At 35.6% G+C, this 26921-nt stretch overlaps 1 protein-coding gene across 1 annotated transcript in view; it reads left to right on the top strand.

Moving 5' to 3' along the window:
* Window positions 1-26921, top strand: part of SCAPER (S-phase cyclin A associated protein in the ER) — a 478259-nt gene that overhangs the window by 156046 nt on the left and 295292 nt on the right. The window contains 3 exon segments of the mRNA XM_047736200.1: window positions 12491-12572; window positions 14305-14457; window positions 15007-15114. Of these exon segments, the coding sequence (XP_047592156.1) occupies window positions 12491-12572; window positions 14305-14457; window positions 15007-15114 (343 nt within the window).

Below are 26921 nucleotides of genomic sequence, written 5' to 3'. Positions count from 1 at the left end.
AATTTGATACTGGCTAGCTTAAGCAAAGAGAGTTTTTGGAAAATATTGGGAGTAAAAGTGATAGGAAGTTAGAGGAACAAGCTTGGATATGGTAGGTGTCAAAGGCTAGGTCACAAGAGCACAGTGGTGGTCTTTTGATGGAAGCAGTCTAGTCAGCATATTGCCACTCTGATTATGATAAATGACCTTCAGCCATCCCTACATTTTGAAATCACTTAAGATTCAAAGATCCAGGAAAAGACATTTAACTGGCTACATCCAAGTCGTTTTGGTTGCTCTACACCTAATAATATATTTTCTGACCTCTTAATTGTGGCAAATTTAGTGCACATGAGAAGATAGCTCTTTGTGGTTTTAATATGCTTTTCTAGTTGGCCAAGATTAATAAGGCTGAGCAACTTTGCTCATACTTACCAACTACACAAATTTTTTTTTTTTAATGTAAAGTGCCTATTTAAATTTTTTGTTCCTTTCTCTATTGGAATATTTTCTTCTTGATATTTGGGAATTATCTTTACTAGATATCAATTCTTTGTCAGATACATTTGTTGCAAATATTTTTATGGGTTATTGGTTGTCTTTTTACTCTTTATGATGGCTTTTAATTAACATAATTCCTTTTCTTAGTTTTTGTTTAAACTCCAGTTAGTGAATATACAATATAATAGTAGTTTCAGGTGTATAATCTAGTGACTCAGCACTTCCCTACAACACTTGGTGCTCATCACCTACTTAATCACCCCCCCATTAATATAATTCTTTTTTTTTAAGATTTTTTTTTTTTTAATTTATTTGACAGAGAGAGAGATCACAAGTAGACGGAGAGGCAGGCAGAGAGAGAGAGAGAGAGGGAAGCAGGCCTCTCGCTGAGCAGAGAGCCCGATGCGGGACTCGATCCCAGGACCCTGAGATCATGACCTGAGCCGAAGGCAGCGGCTTAACCCACTGAGCCACCCAGGCGCCCCTGATTAATATAATTCTTGATTGCAACGCAGTAAACCTGAACAAACTTTGTGATTTGTGCTTTTTTTTTAATCTTGTTTATGAAATCCCTTCCTCTCTGGAGTCATTAGATATTCTTCAAAATGTTGTAGTTAAAGAGGACACATGTTGTGTTGAGCACTGGGTGTTACATGCAACTAATGAATCGTTGAACACTACATCAAAAACTTACGATGTACTATATGCTGGCTAAATGAAGAATGGAGATGAAAAAAAAACCCAAAATGTTTTGTTTTGGTGTTTTTTTTCATAGTAAAATCATTATCTACTTAGAATTTATTTAATTGTATGGGTTGAGGTAGGAATCCAATTTCATTTTTTTTCTCCATGTGGAGAAATTCTAATTTAGGCATCAATTTTTTCCCTACAAATCTATAAAATTTCTAATATAAATGAAGCTTCCATGTATGCATGATTCTGTTTGTAGGCTCTATCTTCTGGTCCAGTGGTCACTTTTTCTATCTCCTACCTTAATTCTCAAAGCTTTACCATAATTCTTGGTATCTATTAGTATCCCTTACTTTATTTTTTATTATTAGGGCTGCCTTGGCCCTTTTGCATTTCCACTATTAGATTCAGCTTGCTCAATTCTATATTAAAAAAAGGAAATTGTAAAAATTTTGTGATTTTTGTTTGTTTTTGTCTTTTTTGACTTTCAGGTATAGAATATACTGATTCGACACTTATAAACAACACCAGGTGCTCATCACAACTGCCCTTCTTAATCCCCATCACCTATTTAATCCATTTGCCCCACCCATCTCCCCTCCTATAACCATCAGTTTGTTCTCTGTATTTAAGAGTCTGTTTCTTGATTTTCTTCTCTTTTCCCCCATGTTTGTTTGTTTTGTTTCTTAATTCCACATGCAAGTGAAATCATATGGTATTTGTCTTTGACTGACTTATTTCACTTAGCACGATACTCTCTAGCTCCATCCACTTGGTTGCAAATGACAAGATTTCATTCTTTTTTTTATGGTTGAATAATCCATTGTATATATGTACACCACATCTTTATTCATTCATACATTGATCAACATCTGGGCTCTTTCCATATTTTCGCTATTATTGATGATGATGCTGTAATCATCAGGGTGCATGTATCCCTTCAAATTAGTATTTTTGTTTGCTTTGGGTAAATACCTGTTAGTGCAATTGCTAGATTGTAGTGTAGTTCTATTTTTAACTTTTGGAGGAACCTCCATACGGTCTTCTATAGTGGCTGCACCAGTTTGCATTCACACCAACAATTTAAGAGGGTTTCACTTTTCCATATTCTCGCCAACACTTGTTTCCTGTGTTGTTCATTTTAGCCATTCTGACATGTGTGAAGTAATACCTCATTGTAGTTTTGATTTCTATTTTCCCTGATGATGAGTGATGTTGAGCATCTTTTCTTAATGTCTGTTGGCCATCTGGATGTCTTCTTTGGAAAAATGTCTATTTATGTCATGTCACAGATACACCATTTTTAACTGGATTATTTGTTTTTTGTGTGTTGAATTTTTAAGTTCTTCATGGATACTGGATACTAACCCTTTATCAGATATGTCCTTAGCAAATATCTTCTCTCATTCTGCTGGTTGCTTTTTGGTTTTCTTGATTGTTTACTTCACCTTGCAGAAGCTTTTTATTTTGATGAAGTCCCAATAGTTTTTGCTTTTGTTTCCTTTGCCTCGGAGACATATCTGGTAAGTTGCTGTGGCTGATGTCAGAGAGATTACTACCTGTGCTGTCCTCTAGGATTTTGATGGTTTCAGGTCTCACTTATAGGTCTTTAATCCACTTTGAATTTGTGTTCATATATGGTGTAACACAGTGATCCAGTTTCATTCTTTTGCATGTTGCTGTCCAGTTTTCCCAATATCCTTTGTTGGAGAAATTGTTTTTTTCTCTTTCTTTATTTTTCTTTCTTTCTTCTAAGATTTTATTTATTTATTTGATAGAGAGAGACACAGCAAGAGAGGGAACACAAGCTCCAGGAGGGGGAGAAGCAGGCTTCCTGCTGAGCAGGGAGCACAATGTGGGATCTGGGATCATGACCTGAGCCAAAGTCAGGTGCTTAATGACCAGGTGCCCCAGAATTGTGTGTGGTTTTTTTTTGTTGTTGTTTTTTTGACTCTTTCCTGCTTTGTTGAAGATTAATTGACCATACATTCTTGGGTTCATTTCTGGGATTTCTCTTTTGTTCCATGGATCTATGTGTCAGTTTTTGTGCCAGTGCCATACTGCCTTGATCACTACAACTTTGTAATAGAAATTGAAGTCCAGAATTATGGTGCCCCCAGCTTTGCTTTTCTTTTTCAAGATTGCTTTGGCTTTTCAGGGGCTTTTCTGGTTTCATGCAAATATCAGAATTGTTTATTCTAGCTCTGTGAAAAATGCTGGTATTATTTTGATAGGGTATGCATTGAATGCATAGATTGCTTTGGGTAATATAGACATTTAAATAATATTTGTTCCAGTCCATGAGCATGAAATGTTTTTCCATTTCTTCTTGTCTTCCTCAATTTCTTTCATCAGAGTGCAGATCTTTTACCTCTTTGGCTGGGGTAATTCCTACAACAATTTTGTTGCAATTTTAAATGGGTTTGATTCTTTCATTTCTCTTTCTGCTACTTTATTATTGGTGTATAGAAATGTAACAGACTTCCCTGTGTTCATTTTATATACTCTGACTTTGATAAATTTGTGTATCAGTTCTACCATTTTTTTTATTCTTTCAGGTTTTCTACATAGATTATCATGTCCTCTGGGGAGAGTGAAAGTTTGACTTCTTCCTTGCCAATCTGGATGCCTTTTATTTCTTTTTGTTGTCTGATTGCTGAGGCTGGGACTTCCAGCTGTATATTGAACAATAGTGGTGAGAATGGATATTCCTGTCATGTTACTGACCTTAGGGAAAAAGCGCTCAGTTTTTCTCCATTGAGGATGGTATTACCTGTGGGTCTTTCATATATGGCCTTTATGATGTTGAGGTATATTCTGTCTGTCCCTACTTTATGAGGGTTTTTTTCAAGAATGGATGCTGTATTTTGTCAAGTGCTTTTTCTGCATCTAATGGAAGGATTATATGGTTCTTATTTCTCCTTTTATTAATGTGGTTTATCATGTTGATTGATTTGGGGATGTTGAACCACCCCTGCTACCTAGGAATAAATCCCACCAGATTGTGGTGAATAATACTTCTAATGTACTGTTGGATCCTATTGACTAGGATCTTTGTGAGAATTTTTGCGTCCTTTTTCATCAGGAATATTGGTCTGTAATTCTTCTTTTTATTGGTCTTTTTCTGGTTTTGGGATCAAGGTAATGTTGGCCTCATACAATGAGTTTGGAAGTTTTCTTTCCATTACTGTTTTTTTGAAACAATTTCAGAAGAATATTTATTAATTCTTCTTTAAATGTTTGGTTGTCTTTCCCTGGGAAGCCACCTGGTCCTGGATTCTTTTTGCTGTTGTTGTTGTTGTTGTTGTTGTTGTTTGTTTTGTTTTTAAAGATTTTATTTATTTGACAGAGTACAAGCAGCAGGCAGAGGGAGAGGGAGAAGCAGACTCTCTGCTGAGCAGAGAACCTGATGCAGAGCTCTATCCCAGGACCCTGGAATCATGACCTGAACCGAAGGCAGACACTTAATCAACTGAGCCACCTAGGCACCCAAGTCTGGCCCTAGATTCTTATTTGTTGGGAGATTTTTGATTATTGATTTAAGTTCTTTGTTGGTTATGGGTCTGTTCAGACTTTCTATTTCTTCCTGTTTCAGTGCTGGTAGTTTATATGTTTCTAGGAATTTACCCATTTCCTAGTCTAGATTGCCTAATTTGTTACCATATGAGCACTCATAATATTCTCTTATAATTGATTCTATTTCTTTTGTGTTGGTTATGACCTCTACTCTTTCATTCATCATTTTATTTAGGTCCTTTTTCTTCTTTTTGATAACTGTACCTAGGGGTTTATGATTCTTGTTTATTCTTTCACAGAACCAGCTCCTAATTTTGTCGATCTGTTTCACTTTTTTTTTTTTAAAATTCTATTTCATTGGTTTCTGCTCTAATCTTTATTATTTCTCTTCTCCTGCTGGATTTAGGCTTTATTTGCTGTTCTTTTTCTAGCTACTTTAGGTGTAATGTTAGATTGTGTATGTGAGACCTTCTTGTTTCTTGAGGAAGGCCTGTATTTCTATATACTTCTCTCCTAGGACGGCTTTTGCTGCATCCCAGTGGTTTTTGGATTTGTCATATTTTCATTTTCATTGGCTTCCATGTATTTTTTTTTTTAATTTCTTCTTTAATTTTCTGGTTGACCCATTTATTCTTTAGTAGAATGTTCTTCAACCTCCATGTATTTGTGTTCCTTCCAAATTTTTTCTTGTGTTTGATTTCCAAGTTTCATGGCATTGTAGTCCGAAAATATTCATGGTATGATCTCAGTCTCTTCTTACCAGTTGAGGCCTGATTTGTGACCTAGTATGTGATCTATTCTGGAGAATGTTTCATGTGCATTCGAAAGAATGTATATTCTGCTTTAGGATGAAATGCTCTGAATATATGTTATGTCCATCTGGTCCAGTGAGTCATTTAAAGCCTTTGTTTCTTTGTTGATCTTCTGCTTAGATGATGTGTCCTTTGCTGTGAGTGAGGTGTTAATATCCCCTACTATTATTGTATTATTATCAATGAGTTCTTTAAGGTTGTTGTGAATTGATTTATATATTTGGCTGCTCCCAAATTTGGAGCATAAATACTTAAAATTATTAGATCTTCTTCTCGGATAGACCCCTTTATTAAGATGTAGAGTCCCTTTTCATCTTATATCACAGTCTTTAGTTTAAAATCTAGTTTGTGGGGTGCCTGGGTGGCTCAGTGGGTTAAGCCTCTGTCTTTGGCTCAGGTTGTGATCTCAGGGTCCTGGGATCGAGTCCCACGTTGGCCTCACTGCTCTGCGGGGAGCCTGCTTCCCTCTCTCTCTCTGCCTGCCTCTCTGCCTACTTGTGATCTCTCTCTCTCTCTCTGTCAAATAAATAAATATAATCTTAAAAAATAAATAAATAAAATCTAGTTTGTCTGATATAAGGATGACATATAAAGGAGGCTTCTCTAGCTTTCTTTTGATGTCCATTAGCATGATAAATTGGTCTCCACCCCCTCACTTTCAATTTGGAGTCATCTTTGGGTGTCAAATGAATCTCTTATAAGCAGCGTATCAATGGGGCTTTTTTTTTTTTTTATCCATTCTGGTATCCTGTGTCTTTTTTTTTTTTTTTAAAGATTTTATTTATTCATTTGACAGAGGTCACAAGTAGGCAGAGAAGCAGGTACAGAGAGGAGGAAGGAGGCAGCGAGAGAGGAGGAAGCAGGCTCCCCGCTGAGCAGAGAGCCCCATGTGGGGCTCGATCCCAGGACCCTGAAATCATGACCTGAGCCGAAGACAGAGGCTTAACCCACTGAGCCACCCAGGCGCCCCTCCTGTGTCTTTTGATAGGAGCATCTAGTTCATTTACATTCAGAATACTTATTGAAAGATATAAGTTTATTGCCATTGTATTACTTGTAAAGTCACTGTTCCTATAGATTATCTCTTCCTTTCTAGTCTTTACTTTTTAGTCTCTCTTGCCCACTCACAGTGTCCCCTTTAATATTTCTTGTGGAGCTAGTTTAGAGTTCATGAACTCCTTTAGTTTTTGTTTATTTTGGAAGCTCTTTTTCTCCTTCTAATCTGAATAACAGCCTTTCTGGACAGTTTTCTTGGCTACATATTTTTCCCATTTACTGTGTTGAATATATCATGCCATGGCTTTCCAGCCTGCCAGGTCTCTGTGGACAGGTCTGCTCCTAGCCTAAGTGTCAACCCTTGTATGTTAATGATCTTCTTTCCTGAGCTGCTTTCAAAATTCTGTCTCTCTTTTTGTAGTTTTCAGGTTTCACTATGATATGTCATGATGTTGACCTATTTTTGTTGATTTTGAGGGGAGTTCTCTGTGCCTCTTAGACTTGAATGCCTGTTTCCTTCCCCCGGTTAGGGAAGTTCTTAGCTATAATTTGCTCAAATATACCTTCTCTCTTCCTTCTTTCGGACCCCAATAATTCTGACACTTTCATTTTATGGTTTTGCTCATTTCTCAGTTTTCCTTCATGATCTGGTAGTTGTTTTTCTCTCTTTTCTTCAGTTTCCTTCCTTTCCATCATCTTGTCTTCTATGTCACTAACTCACTCTTTTGCCTCATTTACCCTAGTTGTTAGAGGATCCATTATAGACTGCATCACAGTTAAAACATTTTTAATTCTGGCCTGATTAGATTTTTTTCTGCACTAAGAGATTCCCCAGTGTCTTTTATACTTTTTTTCAAGCCCAGCTAATAACTTTATAATCATTATCCTGAATACCAGCTCTGACATTTTACTTATATCTCTACCAATTAGATCTGAAGCAAGAGAGTATTACCTCTGGTTCTTTCTTTTGTTGTGAATTCCTCTTTCTAGTCATTTTGCCCAGAGAAGAAAGAATGGATGAGAGAACAAAATCAAAAATATTAACCACAACCCAAGCGAAATACACATTAGACAAATCAAAGAGGTTGCAAGCCAAAAAAGAAAAGGAAAAGAAAAAAAGGGAGGTGGAAGGGAGTATATAATTTCCCAGGTGGACAAAACAGGGTGATTCACTTGGTCCTGAATATATTTTGGTTTGTTATAACACACTAAATCCAAAAATTATAAAGAATGCAAAACATATATACATAGTAGAATACAGTGAATGGAAACCAAAAATGAAGTTGTATCTATAAAATGTAAATGTAAAAATGAAAATTAAAAAAAGAGTAGATACAAAAAAACTAGTTGAAAAGGAAAAAAAGAAAAAAAAAGAAAATTTTAAACTGAAAAAATAAAGACTTATGCCAAAAAACCTCTGATTTTATGTACTGTTTTCCCCTAGCATGGGAGTTTTTCATTTATGAGTGATCTGTAAACTTGGTATTTGCCTGAGGATCCTGCAGGTCTTCTGGGGGTGGGGCCTCTTCCACTGATTTGCGGCTGTTTTTGCTCAGCAGAGTTGTATTACCCCTTGCCCTAGGGCAGGGCTCAGTGCAAGCTGCTTCAGTTGCTCTATGTGGCTTTTGTTCCCTGAAGGCTTTTTGTATTGCTTTAGAGAATGGAAATAAAAAAATGGCAGCACTTCAGTCTCCAGGTCTGGAACTGAATGATTGTGGTACCCACTCTTTAATGCACCCTCAGGGAAAGGTGGCCATTCCCTTTTCTTTGCACCAACTCCACAGACTCCTGCAGGCACAGACACACCAATCCTGAGGCTGGGGAGGGGTATCTCATTATGCCCTGCCACTGGCTGGGCTCCTGCTCGGGGAGTGTTTGCCCTGTCCTGTGCACACCTGTGCTGCTACTCTGGGGGGGAAGGAGCCAGATCTCCCAGCAGTTGTTGCTTGCTGGGCTCCTGCTCGGAGAGCGGTCACCTGATTGTGCCATGGATCATGGTTTATGACAACACCTAGCTGAGAGGTTTATCTGGGGCTTGCTAATTGTAGCCAGCTTCCTTCTGCAATGCTTGGGAACTCTGCCACACTCAGGCACCTTCGTTTTTTCTGTGACCCTGGGGATCCGAGACCACACTGTTCCACCTACAGTCTGTGCCACTTCATCACCTGAGCACCTTTCAGGCAGGGACATTCTTTTACAGGAGCAGACTTCTAAAGCTTCCGATTTTGTACTTCACTGCTCTATCACTTTCCAGTGGCTGGCTTACAAAGGCTCTCCCCCTACCCCATGGTTTATCTTCTCATATATCCCCTTAGATTCATGTGTCTGCACCTCTTACTTTGCAAAACCTGGTCACTTTTCTATTTGTAGAATTGCAGCAATTCTTTTCTTAGATCTGAGGTTAAATTCAGGTGTTCAGAATGATTTGGTAGACATCTAGTTGAATTCAAGGGACCATATGAAACATAGATCCCCCACTTTTCTGCCATCTTTCCTCCCTCTTCCCAATTAAAGATATTTTTAATTTTTTTAATGATTTTTTGATCCATGAGTTATTTAGAATCATTTTGTTTAGTTTCTAAGTACTTGGGGATATCCCCAATTTTCTGTCATTTTCTAATCTTTTGTAGTCAAAGAATATAAAAGTGTAAATTTAAATTTGTGTAAATTTTAAAGTCCCTTTAAATTCATTGAGACTTATTTTATAGCCTTGGGTATAGATTATCCTAGAGAAAAAAGTCCTGTATCCCCTTGTAAAAGTATTTGTATTCTGTTGTTGGATTCAGTGTTCTTTAAATGTCAGTTAAGTTAGTTGATTGTTTTGTCTAGACTTCTGTATGCTTATTGGTTTTCTGTTTTGCTTTATTAATTTTTGATAGATGGTTGTTGAAATTTCCAAATATTTTTGAATTGTCCATTTATATTTTAGTTTGACAGTTTTTGCTTTATGTATTTTGGTGCCTTAGTGTTATAGGCATATAATATCTTCCTGAGGTATTGACTTTCATCGTTATGAAATGTTCCTCTTTGACTTTTAAAAAATATTTCTTGCCTTAAAGTCAACTTTTTTCCTCTTTTAAATATCTCCATTGTCATTATTTGTATGATACATCTTCTTCTGTCCTTCTACTTTCATCCTTTTGTGTCTTTTTACCTCAACTGTCTCTCTCATAGACTAAATATAGTTGAGGTTTCTTTTTCCATCTATTCTAATTTCTGCCTTTTGATTAAAGTGTTTAGTCCATTCTCATTGAATGTAATTATTGATATGATTGCATTTATATCTTCTACTTTGATACTTATTTTCTATATATCTGAAGGGTTTATTTGTTCTCTCTTACTACTGCCTTTTTTAATACTTTTTAGTGCATCATTTAAATTTTTCTCTTCATTTGTTCAAAGATTTATTTATTTATTTATTTGAGAAAGAGCACAAGCAGGGAAAGGGGCAGAGAGAGAGGGAGAGATGCAGACTCCCCACTGAGCAGGGAGCCTGACATGAGGCTTGATCCCATGAGCCTGAGATCATGACTTGAGCCAAGATCAAGAGCCAAGATCAAGATGTTTAACTGCCTCACCTACCCACCAGGCATCTCTTTCTCCTGTTTTTTAAACTCTTATTTTAGTTTTGCTTAGTGATTCCTCTCTTTATTACAATATTTTGACTTACAACAATCTACTTTTGATTAAAACTAACTTAATTTTTGTAAAATAGAGCAACTTTGTTTCATTATAGTTCTGTAGCCTTTCCCTCATGTTATTATCATCACATAAAGTATATCTACATATGTAATAAATTCAACAATGCAGTGTTATATTATCTCTTTATGTAGTGCCACATTTTTCAAAAAAATTAGAATAAGAGAGAAAATGTATTTATATGTTCCTTTATACTTATTAACATATTTATCATTTCTGGGGTACTTCATTTATTTTGTGGGTTCAGGTTACTTTTTGGCATAACTCCTTTTTAGCTACATGGGTTTCTTTCAGTATTTCTTGTAAGGGAGTTTTGCTGTCATTCAATTATCTTGCATTTGCTTATTTGGGAATATTTTGCCTTCATTTTGGTTTTGGTTTTAAAAATTTTTGTTATTGTAGTATATTTGACATTTTCCTTCATTTTAAATGATAGTTTTGTTGGGTACAGAGTTCCTGGTTTTGTTCTTTTTTGTTTTCACTATTTTGAATCTTTTAACTTCTGTTTTTTCTGATACAAAGTTTAGCCATTAATTATATTGATTTTCCTCTGTATAGGGGGAATTGCTTTTTCCTTCCTGCTCTCCGAATTTTCTGTTTGTCTGTAATCAGACTATGATTTGTCTAGGTTGGTTCTATTCATGATTATTCAGTTCTCTACAATCAGGTTTGGGAAGTGTTTGGCTGTTATTTGTTCAGATATTTAATTGTCATTTCTCTTCAGACATCTCTGATTTGTCACATTTTCTCAAGCTGCACATGGTTTTAATGACCTTAAGAGTTTTGAATAGTGGTCAGATATATTGTAGCATGTCTCTAAGGTAGGACTTGTTTGATGTTCTTCTCCTGGTTAGATTGATGTTACAACTTTTTGGAAGGAAGAACACAGAATTAACTCTGAATTATCATTTGTAACATGTCAAAGGTTCATGCTGTCAATTTGACTTATCACTAATTTTTTTAACCTTGATCTTGGCTAAGATAGTGTTTGTCAGATTTCTCCACTGTATAGTTACTCTAAAATTTTTTCTATGCTATCTTCCCTGGAAGCAAGCCACTAAGCCTAACCAATACTGAAAAGGTAGGGAATCTTACCTCCTTGGGAGGAGTATTCCTACGTAAATTATTTGCAGTTCTTCTGTAACAGGACATTTGTCTGTTCTTTCCTACTTAGTTATTAAATGCTTTTTTAAATGTCAGTGTGGACTTACGGATATTTATTTTATACATTGTGCTATAAACCAGTATTATTTTGTTGCTCAAAGTGTTCTAGGTTTGGACGTTGGGAGCTCTTTCTTTCAGCCCCTGTGTCCCTTCAACATACTTCATCATTTTATTTTTTTGAGCACTTTCTTGCCCTTCTGGCACTGCAGGATCATCCATACTCATCTTGTGTTTTTTCTACTCCACCTGTAGAATTAGCTATTTGTTTAAGGACTCTTGATTCCTTTTATTGGGAAGTTGTCTTTTTTTTTTTTAACTTTTTTATTTCTCTGTTGAGTTTCCCTGTTTGTTGAATCATTGTCATAATATTTTTCTTTAGTTTGGCATACTTTCTTTTAATTCTTTGAACATATTTGTAATAGCTGTTTTGCAGTCTTTGTCTACTAAATATACGATATGATTCAGAGACAGTTTCAATTGACTGCTTTTTTCTTTTCTTTTTTTTAAGATTTTATTTATTTATTTGACAGAGAGAGAGATCACAAGCAGGCAGAGAGGCAGGCAGAGAGAGAGGGGGAAGCAGGCTCCCTGCTGAGCAGAGAGCCCGATGCGGGCCTCAATCCCAGGACCCTGAGATCATGACCTGAGCTGAAGGCAGAGGCTTTAACCCACAGAGCCACCCAGGCACCCTTGACTGCTTTTTTCAAAGCCTGGTCATACTTCTTTGTATGTCTCATAATTTGTGATTGTTTCCTTTGCTATTACTTTTGTCTTTGTGAGCCTATGCCTTTTCTATTCATTTCTTGTGGTTTTAGTGTTTTGTTTTTGTTTTTGTTTTTTTCAGAGAAAAATATGTTTTCAACATACCATATTTAAATGAGAGCTTCAGAGGTAGTATTTGAACCCATATCTAGTGTGGGTCCAGAAACCTATTTTTATAACTAAGAATTTGTGTTGCTTCTTAAACATTTATTGAGCAGTATATTTGGGGCTTAGGCACTCATAAAAGAATAATTTAAAAATAATAACCCTTTAGCATATATAAGCATATGTATCCCAGTTGTATTTTTTTAATCTCATGAAATTTGTTACTCCAAGTAGTTGAATTTATAATTTTTACTATTTTTCTACAGAGATAGGGAAGAACGATTGGCTGCACTCACAGCTGCTCAACAAGAAGCAATGGAAGAGCTACAGAAAAAAATTCAGCTCAAGGTAAGGATATGATAATTTTAATTTGAAATTAGAGCTTTCAATGGAGCATAAGATTAAATCTTTTATATATGGAATTGTGAAAAATTTTTAGTTAGTTTGTATTTTTAATATTTGGATAATGAGACATGATTTGGTTATGATCAGTTCTAACTCAACTATCTAAAAACTGAATTTATTTTAATAAGATAAAACAATGTGGAGAATAATTAAGGGAATTCTAACATTTCTTGTTTTTTACTAACCAATTTGTCAGTGACATGAAGGCATTACTGTTTGGCTTCTGATATTCATACTTTCAGTTATTTACAAATAAATTAGAAGATGATTAGTGTAAATAGTTTCACTTGCTCTTCAGTGCTTGTGAATTGTGCAGTTGTAACTTGGGAAATTATGATAAACTTATTTTCTGGAATATGCTTAGCATTAGGAATATAGTTTCTAGCAGTATATTTCATGCTGTTTAACAATTATTTACACAATGGCTTCACGTGGAGATAGAAAATTCCATAAGGTAGAGGACCATATTGTATTATTTATGTAGTCCTGGAACTTTTATCATTCATTTCAATTTAATGCAGCAAAAATTTATTGAGCTTTGTGGTAGTTACAGGGTATAGAGATGAGTAAGGCATGATCCTAAGTTTCAAGAAACTCTTAATCTAGTGTAAAATTCAGATGCCGATAATTTCCATATGGATAGAGGTGTATTTGGCATGCAATGGAAGTACAGAGGAGGACACTTAGTCTAACATGAAGGGTTTCAGAAGTCAGGGGAAACATTTTAGAGAATAATTCCCGAGATGAAAGAGAGAGGAGTTTAATTAATAGGAGAATAGGTAGGTTGGTTGGATGATATTTCCAGTCATATGAAAAAGCATGAGCTTGAAGTCAGAAGTCTGGAATTGTAGTTTTTTTTTAAAGCTTGGTTGTTTTTCTTTTGTTTGTTTCTGGGGGAAGTCACTGCAAGTGTAGAACAGCCAGAAATGGTATGGTGTAGAGTTAATGTGGATAGAGGCCTGCATCATGATGGGGTTTGTCTGTTGTGAGGATATGCTTAGTCTTCCCATATGGATCAGCATTTCCCAATGTGTTTCCCAAAGTGCTTCTCAAAAGTATATTGTTGTCACATATGTGTGTAATATGTTGCTTAGTATAAGCTAGGTTTAATTGAGTCATAGAGCACAGAAACATACTAGAATAGTTCTATTTTAAAAACCTGTTTAGCTTTAATTTAGTGTTTTTCTTTTTTTTTTTTTTAAGATTTATTTATGTATTTGAGAGAGAAAGAGTAAGAGAGAGAGCAAGAGAGGGGAGAGGGTCAGAGGGAGAAGCAGACTTCCTGCTGAGCAGGGAGCCTAATGCGGGATTTGATCCCAGGACTCCAGGATCATGGCCTCAGCCAAAGCCTTTTGCTTAAGCAGCTGAGCCACCCAGGCACCCCTAATTTAGCATTTTTGAAATGTATTTGAAAATACATTTTTGTTTTGTTTCCACAAAATGCTTAGTAATCTCCCATGGTATAGTCCTATGAAGCACACTTTAGGAGACACTATTGTGCATGCAGGAGATATTGAAGGGCTTTATGTAAATTGTTGTTATTGGTGTTCAAGTTAACACTGAATTAAGACATTCTTCTTTCGTTCTAGAAAATTCAATGGAAATACTGTTTTTTCAAGTTCTCAGTATAATTTGGATAATTTTTTCCATTTTCACACTTTGACTTCATTCACAGCATGATGAAAGCATTCGAAGGCACATGGAACAGATTGAACAAAGAAAAGAAAAAGCTGCTGAGTTAAGCAGTGGGAGGCATGCAAATACTGATTATGCCCCCAAACTGACCCCTTATGAAAGAAAGAAGCAGTGTTCCCTCTGCAATGTCCTGGTAGGTTGTCATTATTAATATTGTGATGATAGAATTTATTACTAAAGTTTATTAAACTATGGAAATATATTCTCCCAGTCTTTTAAAATTCATACTAAGGCATCTGATGAGTACCATGGATTTCTGTCATGATTTTTATGCAAAGTAAGTGCTAGAAGAATAGTATTGGCATTTAGGAGTAGCAGTGCAAAATGCCAGTGCAAGCAGTTGCTGCTGAAATGGCTGTATACCCGCTTACTTGTTAGCCCAAGCAGTATTTCTGGGTACTGGAAACAAAAGGAAAAGAGCATTTTTAGTGCTGAAACTTGAACTTTAATACTTAGAAGAAATGATATCCTGTTAAGATTGGCTACAAAGGCATGTTTTTTTTTGACCATGTATCTTCTAGAGGATTCTCAGAAGTGTGTTTTAAAGAAAATATTTGTAAGCCTAGTATGTAAAGGCTAGAGTGATCTCAACTTGCATATAATATACTGGCTTCAATATGTAATATTTACTATTAGATATAATTATATGTTGATTACAGCTGCTTTGATCTTATGCTTTTAGATCTCTTCAGAGGTGTATCTTTTTAGCCACATTAAAGGAAAAAAACACCAGCAAGCTGTGAGAGAGAATAGCAGCATCCAAGGGCGTGAACTTTCAGATGAAGAAGTGGTAAGCTTTACTTTTATTCATTTACACATATTTATTGACTATCTAATATGCTTTCTTTTATTATGAAGAATTGCATGTTCATTTGTGATTATTTAAAACTATAACATTTAATAATGACTAAAATATAGTATATAAATGTGTCACTTTAGTGTACATTTTAACAAACATAGGAATAAGAATGTAATACTGTTATTTATATAATTTCAGTGCAAAAATGCTATTGTATTTTGAAATTTTAATATCAAAGGAACTGGAGGGTAATATGCTAAGTGAAATAAGCCAATTGGAGAAAGGCAGTTACCATATGGTTTTAAACTCAAATGTGGGATATAAGAAACAGTGCAGAGGATCATAAGGGAAGGGAGGGAAAACTAGATGGGAAGAAGTCAGAGAGGGAGACAAACCCTGAGAGACTTTTAACTGTGGGAAGCAAACTGAGGGTTGCTTAAAAAGAGGTGGGTGGGGGCATGGGGTACCTTGGGTGAGGGACATTAAGGTGGGTGCGTGATGTGATAAGCGATGGGTGTTGCACGCAACTGATGAATTGTTGAACACTACATCTGAAACTAATGATGTACTATGTTTTGGCTAATTGAATTTAAATTTAAAAAATAGTAAAGGAAAGAATTGTTTAGTGATGCTCGACATTTCTTATAAAATAGTTAACAATATAAATGTCATAATTGATAGCTTTTGTATAAGTACAGTATTTAAAAGTTTTCAGAAATGCATTATTTATCTACCTATAATTGTTTATAATGGAATTTAGATTTATACAAATATTTTTATAAATATTTTACAATCAGCTGTTATCTAGACGTGGATGACATTGCTAATCTATGATGTTGGTTCTATTTGTAATAGCACATTTCTAAAGCTACCCAAAGATGAGACATTCATGTTTGTTGAGCATCTGTTAAGATGCCCAGGAAAGGTTATTGTGGTTCTATGAGGGCAGTACCTGTGTATACATACATGTGTGTGTTTAACTCCTCCCCCACTCCAGTGTAACATATTAAGAATACACAAATTTCAAATATATAGCTTGATTAATTTTTACATATGTTTCAGTCATATGTAGATACAGATTATTTCTTGTACCACAGAGGGCTCTCTCATGCTCTGTGCCAGACGTGTCCCCAAAAGGTAACTAGTCTCTGACTCTACGGCCATCAGTTACTTTTGTCTGTTCTGGAGCTTTACTTAGACAGTATCAGTCCGCATGAACTTTTTGTGTCTGGTTACTTTCACCCATTCCGAACTCTGTGAGATTGATGTTTAATGTTTGTATGAAGCTATAGTTCATTCTTTTTCTTAACTTTTTTCAGTGCTTTCTAGGCAAAGACCATCAGGAACACATCTGTAGTTGAATAAAATTGAGTTTTATTAATTTATTAAAAGAATGGAAAATGCACACTGTGGAGAGTTATGGAGCTTCTCAATAAGGTGTTAGAAAGGACTTACAGGATTTGGGCTTGTGCTAGGTGATTTCATCCGGGAGGGGAGAGTTCAAGGACTTGGGGCTTTGGTCTGGATTGAATACTGTCAGGAAACACAGGGCATGTTGTGGCTGCTTCTTAATAAATGAATAAATCTTAGTGAGGTAGGAGCACTGAAGCCACTCTTTTCTTTCAAGTTTCTGGACATGACTAATGCTTGAAGGGAAATTGCACGCAGTTACTTGGGCTTACTTCTCCTTTTGAGGATTACCCCCTCAATTTCCAGTCACTTCGGCAGCTCAAAACCAAGTTCTGTCTCTTTAGCTCAATAAGGCTGCTACTTTAAGCTTGCACTGTTCTCCCATGTCAAAAATAGGCATAAGCCCTTAAGGAAAAATCCAGAGTGGATGTGGAGCTCATTTCATGTAGTTCCTTTCTTTTAGGGATCATGGTCTCTCAAGTCCTGGCTCTGTTGGCTGTTCTTTAATGCCTTCAAATTGATATTTTATATATTTTGTGCAACGTTTTGAGTTGGAAGATAGTCCAATATAAGCCAGTTCACTGTAGCTGGTGTTGGAAGTCTCCTAATGTTTAATTCCTATATATCCATTGTTTAACAAAATGCTTGACATATAGTAAGGTATTTAATAAAGACTCATTGAGCTGAGTTGAACTGAAAGGTTATACAGAATGGCTTTAGGTATTATTAATAAAACATATAATTAATCATCTATTTAGTTTACCTCAAATAATTTTTTTGGCCTTTACTCAAATTGTACGGATATTTTAAGAGTGAATAGTAAGGATTTTTTTTTTTTACTTGAATCATTCATGTAATTTTCCCCATTCACTATTTAAGTTTGTTGTTTAGAACTAGAGTCATGTGTATGTGTGTGCCACTTAGGAAAAAATCTTAAGTTGCTTTCATTAGTTAGAATTTAATTATTCTATTACAAATGAAATTCTTAAATTTATAAAAATTATTTGTAATTAAGTTCTCTTAATTAAAAAATCCATTATTTAATTTATAACAAATTGTTAAAGCATTTTCTGGAGTATTGCTATTATGTAAATTGAAATCTAAATTTTATGTCTTTTACTTCAATGAGAAAAGTTGAGAAGGAAAGAGTATGCAATTTGGAAGAAAAATGTGCAGTATTATCGAACTATTGTAGCTATTACAGCATAGCCTGCTGTTTAGCTGTTTTGATTTGAGATTTGGTTGATGTGTTCATTTTGTGTACTATTTCAGTTCAAGGGAATTAAATTTTCTTTAAGTTCTCACTTAATTCATGTAGTCATTCTTGGTAATAGTCCTTTCTTCCTGAAAACAAGCATGCAATATAGCATATGAGTTATGTGATATAGTAAAGCAATTTTATATTTACTCATATGGAAGTTTCATTTTTAATCAGTGAAGGTATCTATAGTAAACATACTTGTTCTACTTAAAGTTATTACTTGTCATCTGTGATGTCTTTATGTTATATACACCTTGTCTGTGACCCTTCTTCTTTGACATGTAAGATTTTATTTATACCACCTCTGACCTATTAAAATTGTACCTTTGACCTTATACACTTGACATATCAGATAACTTACTCTTGATCTTTGACACATTTTGTTTTAAGCCTGTTAAACATAATAGGTAGCTGCCCAGTAAGAAAGTTATATTGTTTTGTGTTTTTATTGTAATTTTACCAGGAAATCTTTCTTGTTTTTTAAAACTTTACAAAAAAAGCTATTTTATGTTTTATTTTTTTCCTCTTTCTTTGTCTTAGAATCCAAATGATAAAAGTAGCTAATTTTTGAAGGTCCCAACAAATGGGTGCTAGTATAAGTGCTTTCCAAAATTTAATTTTTATACATTGCTAAAGATATAAAAAGTATAAGTTTTAACTAAAACTCTGATTTCTGTGTCATCCTATTTTCACACTAATATCTAAAGAAGCTAATAGTGATTTGTGTGGACATGAATGAAGTACATTCAGTCATACATAGAGAATGAAATTAAAAGGTTTTTTTTAAAAATCCATATATTTCTCTTTGTAAGACTCGTTGGCTTTAAAAACATGTAAAATATACGAGCTCTGTTTGTTAACCTGTGTACTTATATGAAGTTTATTTTCATTTGATGTATAGATGTATAAAAAGGACTTTCATGAAGGTTGTTAACTATAATTTATTGGATGTTTACAACCAAATGTGATTTTATAAATCTCAAATTAGTATTTCAATGTGGAAAAATTATGCACATTAGGTGACTGAAAGAAAAAAATGATATTTTAAATTAGCAGAAACATAAATACATAACTGTATCTAATGAAATGTAAGCTGATTTCTTTTGTGAAAGGGTGCTGGTGTTGAGGTAAAAGAAGTCTCCTAGCTGTCCCCCAGAATTGAGGAAAATCCAGGAAATAACAGATAATTCCTACTTGATTCATTTCCTCACCTTGCTTACCTTTGTAGAAGCAAAAGTATTTGTTCTTTTTTTATAATCATTTTAGGAAAACATTTTGTCTACTTTTCTACAGAAAACCAAGTCAAATGAACAAATTAGAACTCATTTAGAATAAATCTTTGGTTCTCCCCGCCTAGTACTTCAGTTAGGTACACTTTAAGTTAGACTGGGAAATGAGCTAAAAATATCTTAACCTTTCTTATAGGATATAACTTCCATTGCCTAAATTTTCTCTCTAATAGGATGGGAAAAATTTTATGGAGTGTGTGTGTGTGAGAGAGAGAGAGACAGAGAGAGTGCAAGCACCTGTGAGATTTGTGTGAGAAAGAACATGCGTATGTATTCAGTGTATAACACACACATATATAGTTGATAGTTAACTTCTATATTTCTTCTAACTTTTGGAATTCTTATGGTGGTAAATTCACTCAAATTGTAACTAGGGACATGTGGAGAATATTTGGCTATTTATCCATAGCTGAGTTCATGCTGTTCATTGATTTAAGGAAGATTTTTAACCAGGTAACCAATTTGTTTTAAACCTTAGTTTGACCCAATAATTTAAACAGTTTCTCTGGTTTGTACCTACCTTCTTTTGAATAACAGTCCTCGTTCCCCATACGCTTGCTTATCTCCTTGAGATAGCCCCTATATGAATTAAAAGAAGAGTATGGCTTACAGGACCCCATATTACGAGGAAAAGTTGAGATCTTTCTACATAATGTTTTCTGTCTTTTCTGATTTACGGTGTGAGGCCCTTCTCTACCTATTCACTTAGTCTTCTCTGGGCCACCAATCCTGAAGAGTGGCTGGTGAACTCTTGATCTGTTCTTTCCACTTAGTGTTCTAGTGGAGTATCAGACATTTATTTTCTTCTTCCTGAGCAGGTCACCCCTTAGTCCTCTCTGCCTACATGTCTCTGAGTTTTTGCCATAACCACCATTCTGGCCCTGGCAGGCCTACTGGCTTCTACCACAGGGTTCACACCACATAAGAATTAAGAACATTTTGGGAAAGCTTAAACACGAGATCTCTTACTGATCGCATAGCATGGCCATATTAATGAACCTATTTGTTGGCAGGGACAGGTGCAGAGATCATTTTTTTTTTTAAGATTTTATTTATTTGACAGAGAGGCAGCAAGAGAGGGAACACAAGCAGGGGATATGGAAGAGGAAGAAGCAGGCTTCCTGTTCAGCAGGGAGCCGGACCCTGGGCTCAATCCCAGGACCCCGGATGGCAACTTGAGCCAAAGGCAAGTGCCCTATGACTGAGTCACCCAGGTGCCTTGAGATCATTTCTTTTCAGAATCAAAATTACACTTTTGGCATTATTCTCACTTAGCTAATACACTGTCCCCCTTAGGATACGTATTTTAAAAGTTTATTTCTCCTTTTATCTCCAAATTTTTTTGGCTGGCAAGAAAAAATTTACTTTAACTACGCCTCCTAATTACAACCAAGCAACTAAGCCTTAAGGTTAGAAAAAGGAATTCTTCATATTATAGAGTAAAACTATAGTTTGAATCCTCCAGGCCTCATTATTGACATGCTAAAGGACAAGATAAATTTATTAAATCTCAGGCTCTTAGCTTGGTTTATAAACTTTTGTCTTACTGCATATATCTGTTTTCCATTCTAAAATTGATTATTATAGAGTGCATTTTTCTTGTATTTATTTTAGAACAAATTCTGATCACCTCTGTAGCCGAGTTGTATTGGACAAGTGCCATATGCTAAGAAGAGTAAAAGAGATAATTACTCATAATTTTGAAATGTTACTCCATTGATACCTGTTTTTCATAGTTTTTCTGTTGTAATATGACCCTTGTAGTTTTACTGGTAAAAATCACAGTATCTTTTCTGTACTGGTTTTCTTTTAATAAACATTCAGTTTTGGAGATATTGATCATTAATCAGTGATTCAGAACAAGAAGCCTAAAAAACTATAGTTTTCTTAGAGATTTTTCAGATTCTGTCATTGGTTTGGTAAATTACAATGACATAATGTTCTCTTCCATGAATCTTTTCTTTCAGACAGTTGCTTTATTTTAAAATGAAATTTCTTATAGGTAAAATATCTCTGCAGTTTAGAAACTTAAGCTCGTTAGTGTTTGATAAAACTATTTTGTGACTCTTAGTTCTTATAATACAATTAAACTATAGAAGTGTGAAAAGCCATTTCAACTATATTTCTCTGCATGAGTCCTTGGACCATATTACTGTAACACATGCTGCTTTTTTGTTTGCATTACAGTGGCTATCTAATTTTACAGTTTGCTTAAAGTAATTAAGACTATTTTTTCCTCTTTTCATCTGTTTATTTGGGAATTAGAATGGATAAGCTGATAATTTAAGTGTTAAAGTTATAACATATTTTGGCTGTCTTTTTGTAGCTGATACCCATTGCCTTTACACAATTAATTAAATATCTAAATACTGTTCTTTTTAAAAGACATAAATCTTTAAACTCCTTAAACTCTTATTCAAGATCATGGTAGCTGGTGGGGGCACCTGGGTGGCTCAGTGGTTAAGCCTCTGCCTTCGGCTCAGGTCATGATCTCAGGGTCCTGGGATCGAGTCCCGCATCAGGCTTTCCCCTCTGCAGGGAGCCTGCTTCCTCCTCTCTCTCTCTCTCTCTGCCTGCCTCTCTGCCCGCTTGTGATCTCTGTCTGTCAAATAAATAAATAAAATATTAAAAAAAAAAAAAGATCATGGTAGCTGGGAATGATTACAATAGTGACACTTTATACATCTACAGATTACAGACCAGTGCATTCTCATCTGGCTCTTGTGTGTCAATTGTGAGGAGTTGCAGAATTGCAGCCATGGGCATCATTAAAAGACCAAAGCAGTCGTGATGATGACTTTTGTAGCTGCTCTCTTTCAGTTGGATGATAGAGGATCAGAAAGGTTACAGGGAGGCAAATCAAAAAAAAAAAAAAATCAAGCTGCTTCTACTTGAATATTTTCTCAAAGTTTTATGATATGTACTTTATTATATGGAAATTTTATGCATACCCAATCTTGAAATCCATAGTATGACAATTTCATGTTGGAAGAATAAAGAGAATGAAGGATTTATTAATAGACGTTTATAAGCAGGAACAAGGGTGCCTGGATGGGTTGGTTATTTGAGGGCCTGACTCTTCATTTTGGCTCAGGTTGTATGTAATCTCAGGGTTTTGAGATTGAGCTTCATGTAGGGCCCTGTGCTCAGCATGCAGTCTGCTTGTCCCTCTCCCTCCCCCTCTGCCCTCTTCCCACTAGCTCGCTCATGTTCTCTCTCGTTCAAATAAATAAATAAATAATAGTCTTTTAAAAAATGGGAGATTATAAGCAGGAACACTCTTGCTCTGACAAGGATAGCTGACAAGTTTAGTATTTTTCCTGCCTTATTTATATAATTCTTATTTTCCTTACCAAATAATTGATTATAAATGCTTTTGTTTTGGGGCACCTGGGTGGCTCACTTTGTTAAGTTGTCTGCATTCAGCTCAGGTCATGATCCTAGGGTCCTGGGATCAAGCCCCGAATCTCTGCTTCTCCTTCTCCTTCTGCTTGCTGTTACCCTTGCTTGTTCTCTCTCTGTCAAATAAATAAATAAATCTTTAAAAAAATAAATGTTTTTGTTTTAATTCAGACCGTATTAGGTTCTTTATCTGAAATTCAATGGCCAGTATATTAGTTCCAAAGTAAATATTTATAGAAGATCATATCTTTGATGAGAGTTAACTGAGTTTTAGTAATAATTATTTTGTCAATTGACTTCTCTTGCAATTGTTAGAGTAGGCACATCTGTTGTATCAGGAAATCACAAAGCTCTAAAACAAAATTTTCACAATCCCCAAATTTGGTCCTTTCTCAAATTCTTTTTTGTAGATTACAAAATATTTCAGCATCAGAAAGAAGTGTAGTAAACCCCACATTCCTGCCACCTGGTAGTTAAATGATAACACTTCTTTTCTGGTCCCTCCATACATGGAAAGATGGAAGGGATACAACGTATATCAAGTGTGAGTGGTGGAGCCAGGTTCAGGAAATAGAGGTAAATCCATGGTGAGAATTCCATAGATAATCTTAAAGCTGAAAAATGAAGAAGTAGCAATATAGATTCAGGAATATAGAGAAGAAAGATAAAATAATCTCCTAAAACCATTGCATCTGGATTGGGAAAGGAGTGGGGAGAGCAGTGGGAAACTACTTTCTTTGAACCATTGACTATGTAATGTATATTTGCTGGTAACTTTGACAAAAGCAAAAACATTTTTAAAAAATAAAAGAAATATAACAGTGGTAATTATGTATACGCCCATGTTGCTCAGGAATCTTCTGTGTTCTGTCCATTGTTTTTTGTTCATGGTTAAATTAGATAATACATCTGCAACCAAAGAAGGCCTTGGGAACTTGAATATTTTGGCCAGTTACCTCCTTAATTCTTTATTCTCTTAAATTTATTGCAGTATCCTTTGATGCCATTAATCCAAATACTGGATTTTCTGGGTCGACTGGGTGGCTCAGTTGGTTAAGTGGTTGCCTTCAGCTTAGGTCATGATCCCAGGGTCCTGGAATCAAGCCCTGTATCAGGCTCCCCACTTCATGGACAGCCTGCTTCTCCCACTCCACCACTTGTGCCCTCTCTCTCAAATAGATAGTCTTTTAAAAAAGAGAAATATATGTATATTATAAAAAGCAAATACTGGGTGTTCCCTTTTTTTGCTGTTATCTGTAGAATAATAATAAAACAACTATCTCTGTGCTCACTACTCACATTAATGAGAAGAATCTCCTGGTAGGAAATTATGTTTTTGTTTGTTCATAGTACTTTTGTGAAAGATATTTTCGCTGGGTGTAGTTTTCTAGCTTAATAATTATTTTCTCTAAAAATTGAATAGATGTTATTTGCTGTTTTCTTGCTTCTATTCCTCATAGGGTAGATGTATTCTTCTTTATTATTTTTCAAAATTACCTTGGCTATTCCTCTCCTTTTTTACTTTGTACATAACGTTTCCAATTAAACTGTTAAACTAAGAAAATTCTTTTTTTGATTTTGAGATTGCAGTGAAATTATAGCAAGATTAAATTGGCAAGAGTGGACATCTTTTAAATATTTTTTCTTTTCATCCAACAACATGTTTGCCTACTTATATCTTGCATTTGTTTATGTGTTCTTAGTTAAGCCTTCATTTTCTTAAGTCTTAAACATTTCATAGTAAGCTTATTTTGTTTCTAAATTAATGGGTTTTAAAAGCATTTTGAATTTCAGGTGGTTTTTTTGTTTTGTTTTTTGTTTTTTAGAGTTCCAAGATTCATTGTTTATGCACCACACCCAGTGCTCCATGTAATACATGGCCTCCTTAATACCCACCACGAGGCTCACCCCCCCCCCACCCTTCTCCCGTCCAAAACCCTCAGTTTGTTTCTCAGAGTCCACAGTCTCATGGTTCATCTTCCCCTCCAATTTCCCCCAACTCACTTCTCTTCTCCAACTCCCAATGTCCTCCATGTTATTCCTTATGCTCCACATGTAAGTGAAACCATATGATAATTGACTCTCTGCTTGATTAATTTCACTCAGCATAATCTCTTGCAGTCCCATCCATGTTGATACAAAAGTTGGGTAGTCATCCTTTCTTATGGAGGCATACTATTCCATTGTATATATAGGCCATATCTTCTTTCTCCATTCATCTGTTGAAGGGCATCTTTTTTTTTTAATTTTATTTTTTATAAACATATAATATATTTTTATCCCCAGGGGTACAGGTCTGTGAATTGCCAGGTTTACACACTTCACAGCACTCACCATATCACATACCCTCCCCAATGTCCATATTCCCACTACCGCTCTCCCAAGCTCCCTCCCCCCATCAACCCTCAGTTTGTTTTGTGAGATTAAGAGTCACTTATGGTTTGTCTCCCTCCCAATCCCATCTTGTTTCATTTATTCTTCTCCTACCCCCTTAACCCCCCATGTTGCATCTCCTCTCCCTCATATCAGGGAGATCATATGATAGTTGTCTTTCTCCGATTGACTTATTTCGCTAAGCATGATACCCTCTAGTTCCATCCACGTCGTCGCAAATGGCAAGATTTCATTTCTTTTGATGGCTGCATAGTATTCCATTGTGTATATATACCACATCTTCTTTATCCATTCATCTGTTGATGGACATCTAGGTTCTTTCCATAGTTTGGCTATTGTAGACATTGCGGCTATAAACATTCGGGTGCACGTGCCCCTTCGGATCACTACATTTGTATCTTTAGGGTAAATACCCAGCAGTGCAATTGCTGGGTCATAGGGTAGTTCTATTTTCAACATTTTGAGGAACCTCCATGCTGTTTTCCAGAGTGGTTGCACCAGCTTGCATTCCCTCCAACAGTGTAGGAGGGTTCCCCTTTCTCTGCGTCCTCGCCAGCATCTGTCATTTCCTGACTTGTTAATTTTAGCCATTCTGACTGGTGTGAGGTGATATCTCATTGTGGTTTTGATTTGTATTTCCCTGATGCCGAGTGATATGGAGCACTTTTTCATGTGTCTGTTGGCCATCTGGATGTCTTCTTTGCAGAAATGTCTGTTCATGTCCTCTGCCCATTTCTTGATTGGATTATTTGTTCTTTGGGTGTTGAGTTTGCTAAGTTCTTTATAGATTTTGGACACTAGCCCTTTATCTGATATGTCATTTGCAAATATCTTCTCCCATTCTGTCAGTTGTCTTTTGGTTTTGTTCACTGTTTCCTTGGCTGTGCAAAAGCTTTTGATCTTGATAAAATCCCAATAGTTCATTTTTGCCCTTGCTTCCCTTACCTTTGGCGATGTTCCTAGAAAGATGTTGCTGTGGCTGAGTTTGAAGAGGTTGCTGCCTGTGTTCTCCTCGAGGATTTGGATGGATTCCTTTCTCACATTGAGATCCTTCATCCATTTTGAGTCTATTTTCGTGTGTGGTGTAAGGAAATGATCCAATTTCATTTTTCTGCATGTGGCTGTCCAATTTTCCCAACACCATTCATTGAAGAGGCTGTCTTTTTTCCATTGGACATTCTTTCCTGCTTTGTCGAAGATGAGTTGACCATAGAGTTGAGGGTCTATTTCTGGGCTCTCTATTCTGTTCCATTGATCTATGTGTCTGTTTTTGTGCCAGTACCATGCTGTCTTGATGATGACAGCTTTGTAATAGAGCTTGAAGTCCGGAATTGTGATGCCACCAACTTTGGCTTTCTTTTTCAATATTCCTTTGGCTATTCGAGGTCTTTTCTGGTTTCATATAAATTTTAGGATTATTTGTTCCATTTCCTTGAAAAAAATGGATGGTACTTTGATAGGCATTGCATTAAATGTGTAGATTGCTTTAGGTAGCATAGACATTTTCACAATATTTATTCTTCCAATCCAGGAGCATGGAACATTTTTCCATTTCTTTGTGTCTTCCTCAATTTCTTTCATGAGTACTTTATAGTTTTCTGTGTATAGATTCTTAGTCTCTTTGGTTAGGTTTATTCCTAGGTATCTTATAGTTTTGGGTGCAATTGTAAATGGGATGGACTCCTTAATTTCTCTTTCTTCTGTCTTGTTGTTGGTGTAGAGAAATGCAACTGATTTCTGTGCATTGATTTTATATCCTGACACTTTACTGAATTCCTGTACAAGTTCTAGCAGTTTTGGAGTGGAGTCTTTTGGGTTTTCCACATAGAGTATCATATCATCTGCGAAGAGTGATAGTTTGACTTCTTCTTTGCCGATTTGGATGCCTTTAATTTCCTTTTGTTGTCTGATTGCTGAGGCTAGGACTTCTAGTACTACGTTGAATAGCAGTGGTGATAACGGACATCCCTGCCGTGTTCCTGACCTTAGCGGAAAAGCTTTCAGTTTTTCTCCATTGAGAATGATATTTGTGGTGGGGTTTT

This window comes from Lutra lutra, chromosome 7 (assembly GCF_902655055.1).
Source record: "Lutra lutra chromosome 7, mLutLut1.2, whole genome shotgun sequence".
In the NCBI taxonomy this organism is placed as follows: Eukaryota; Metazoa; Chordata; class Mammalia; order Carnivora; family Mustelidae; genus Lutra; species Lutra lutra.
This window is presented reverse-complemented; position numbering and strand designations above follow the sequence as displayed.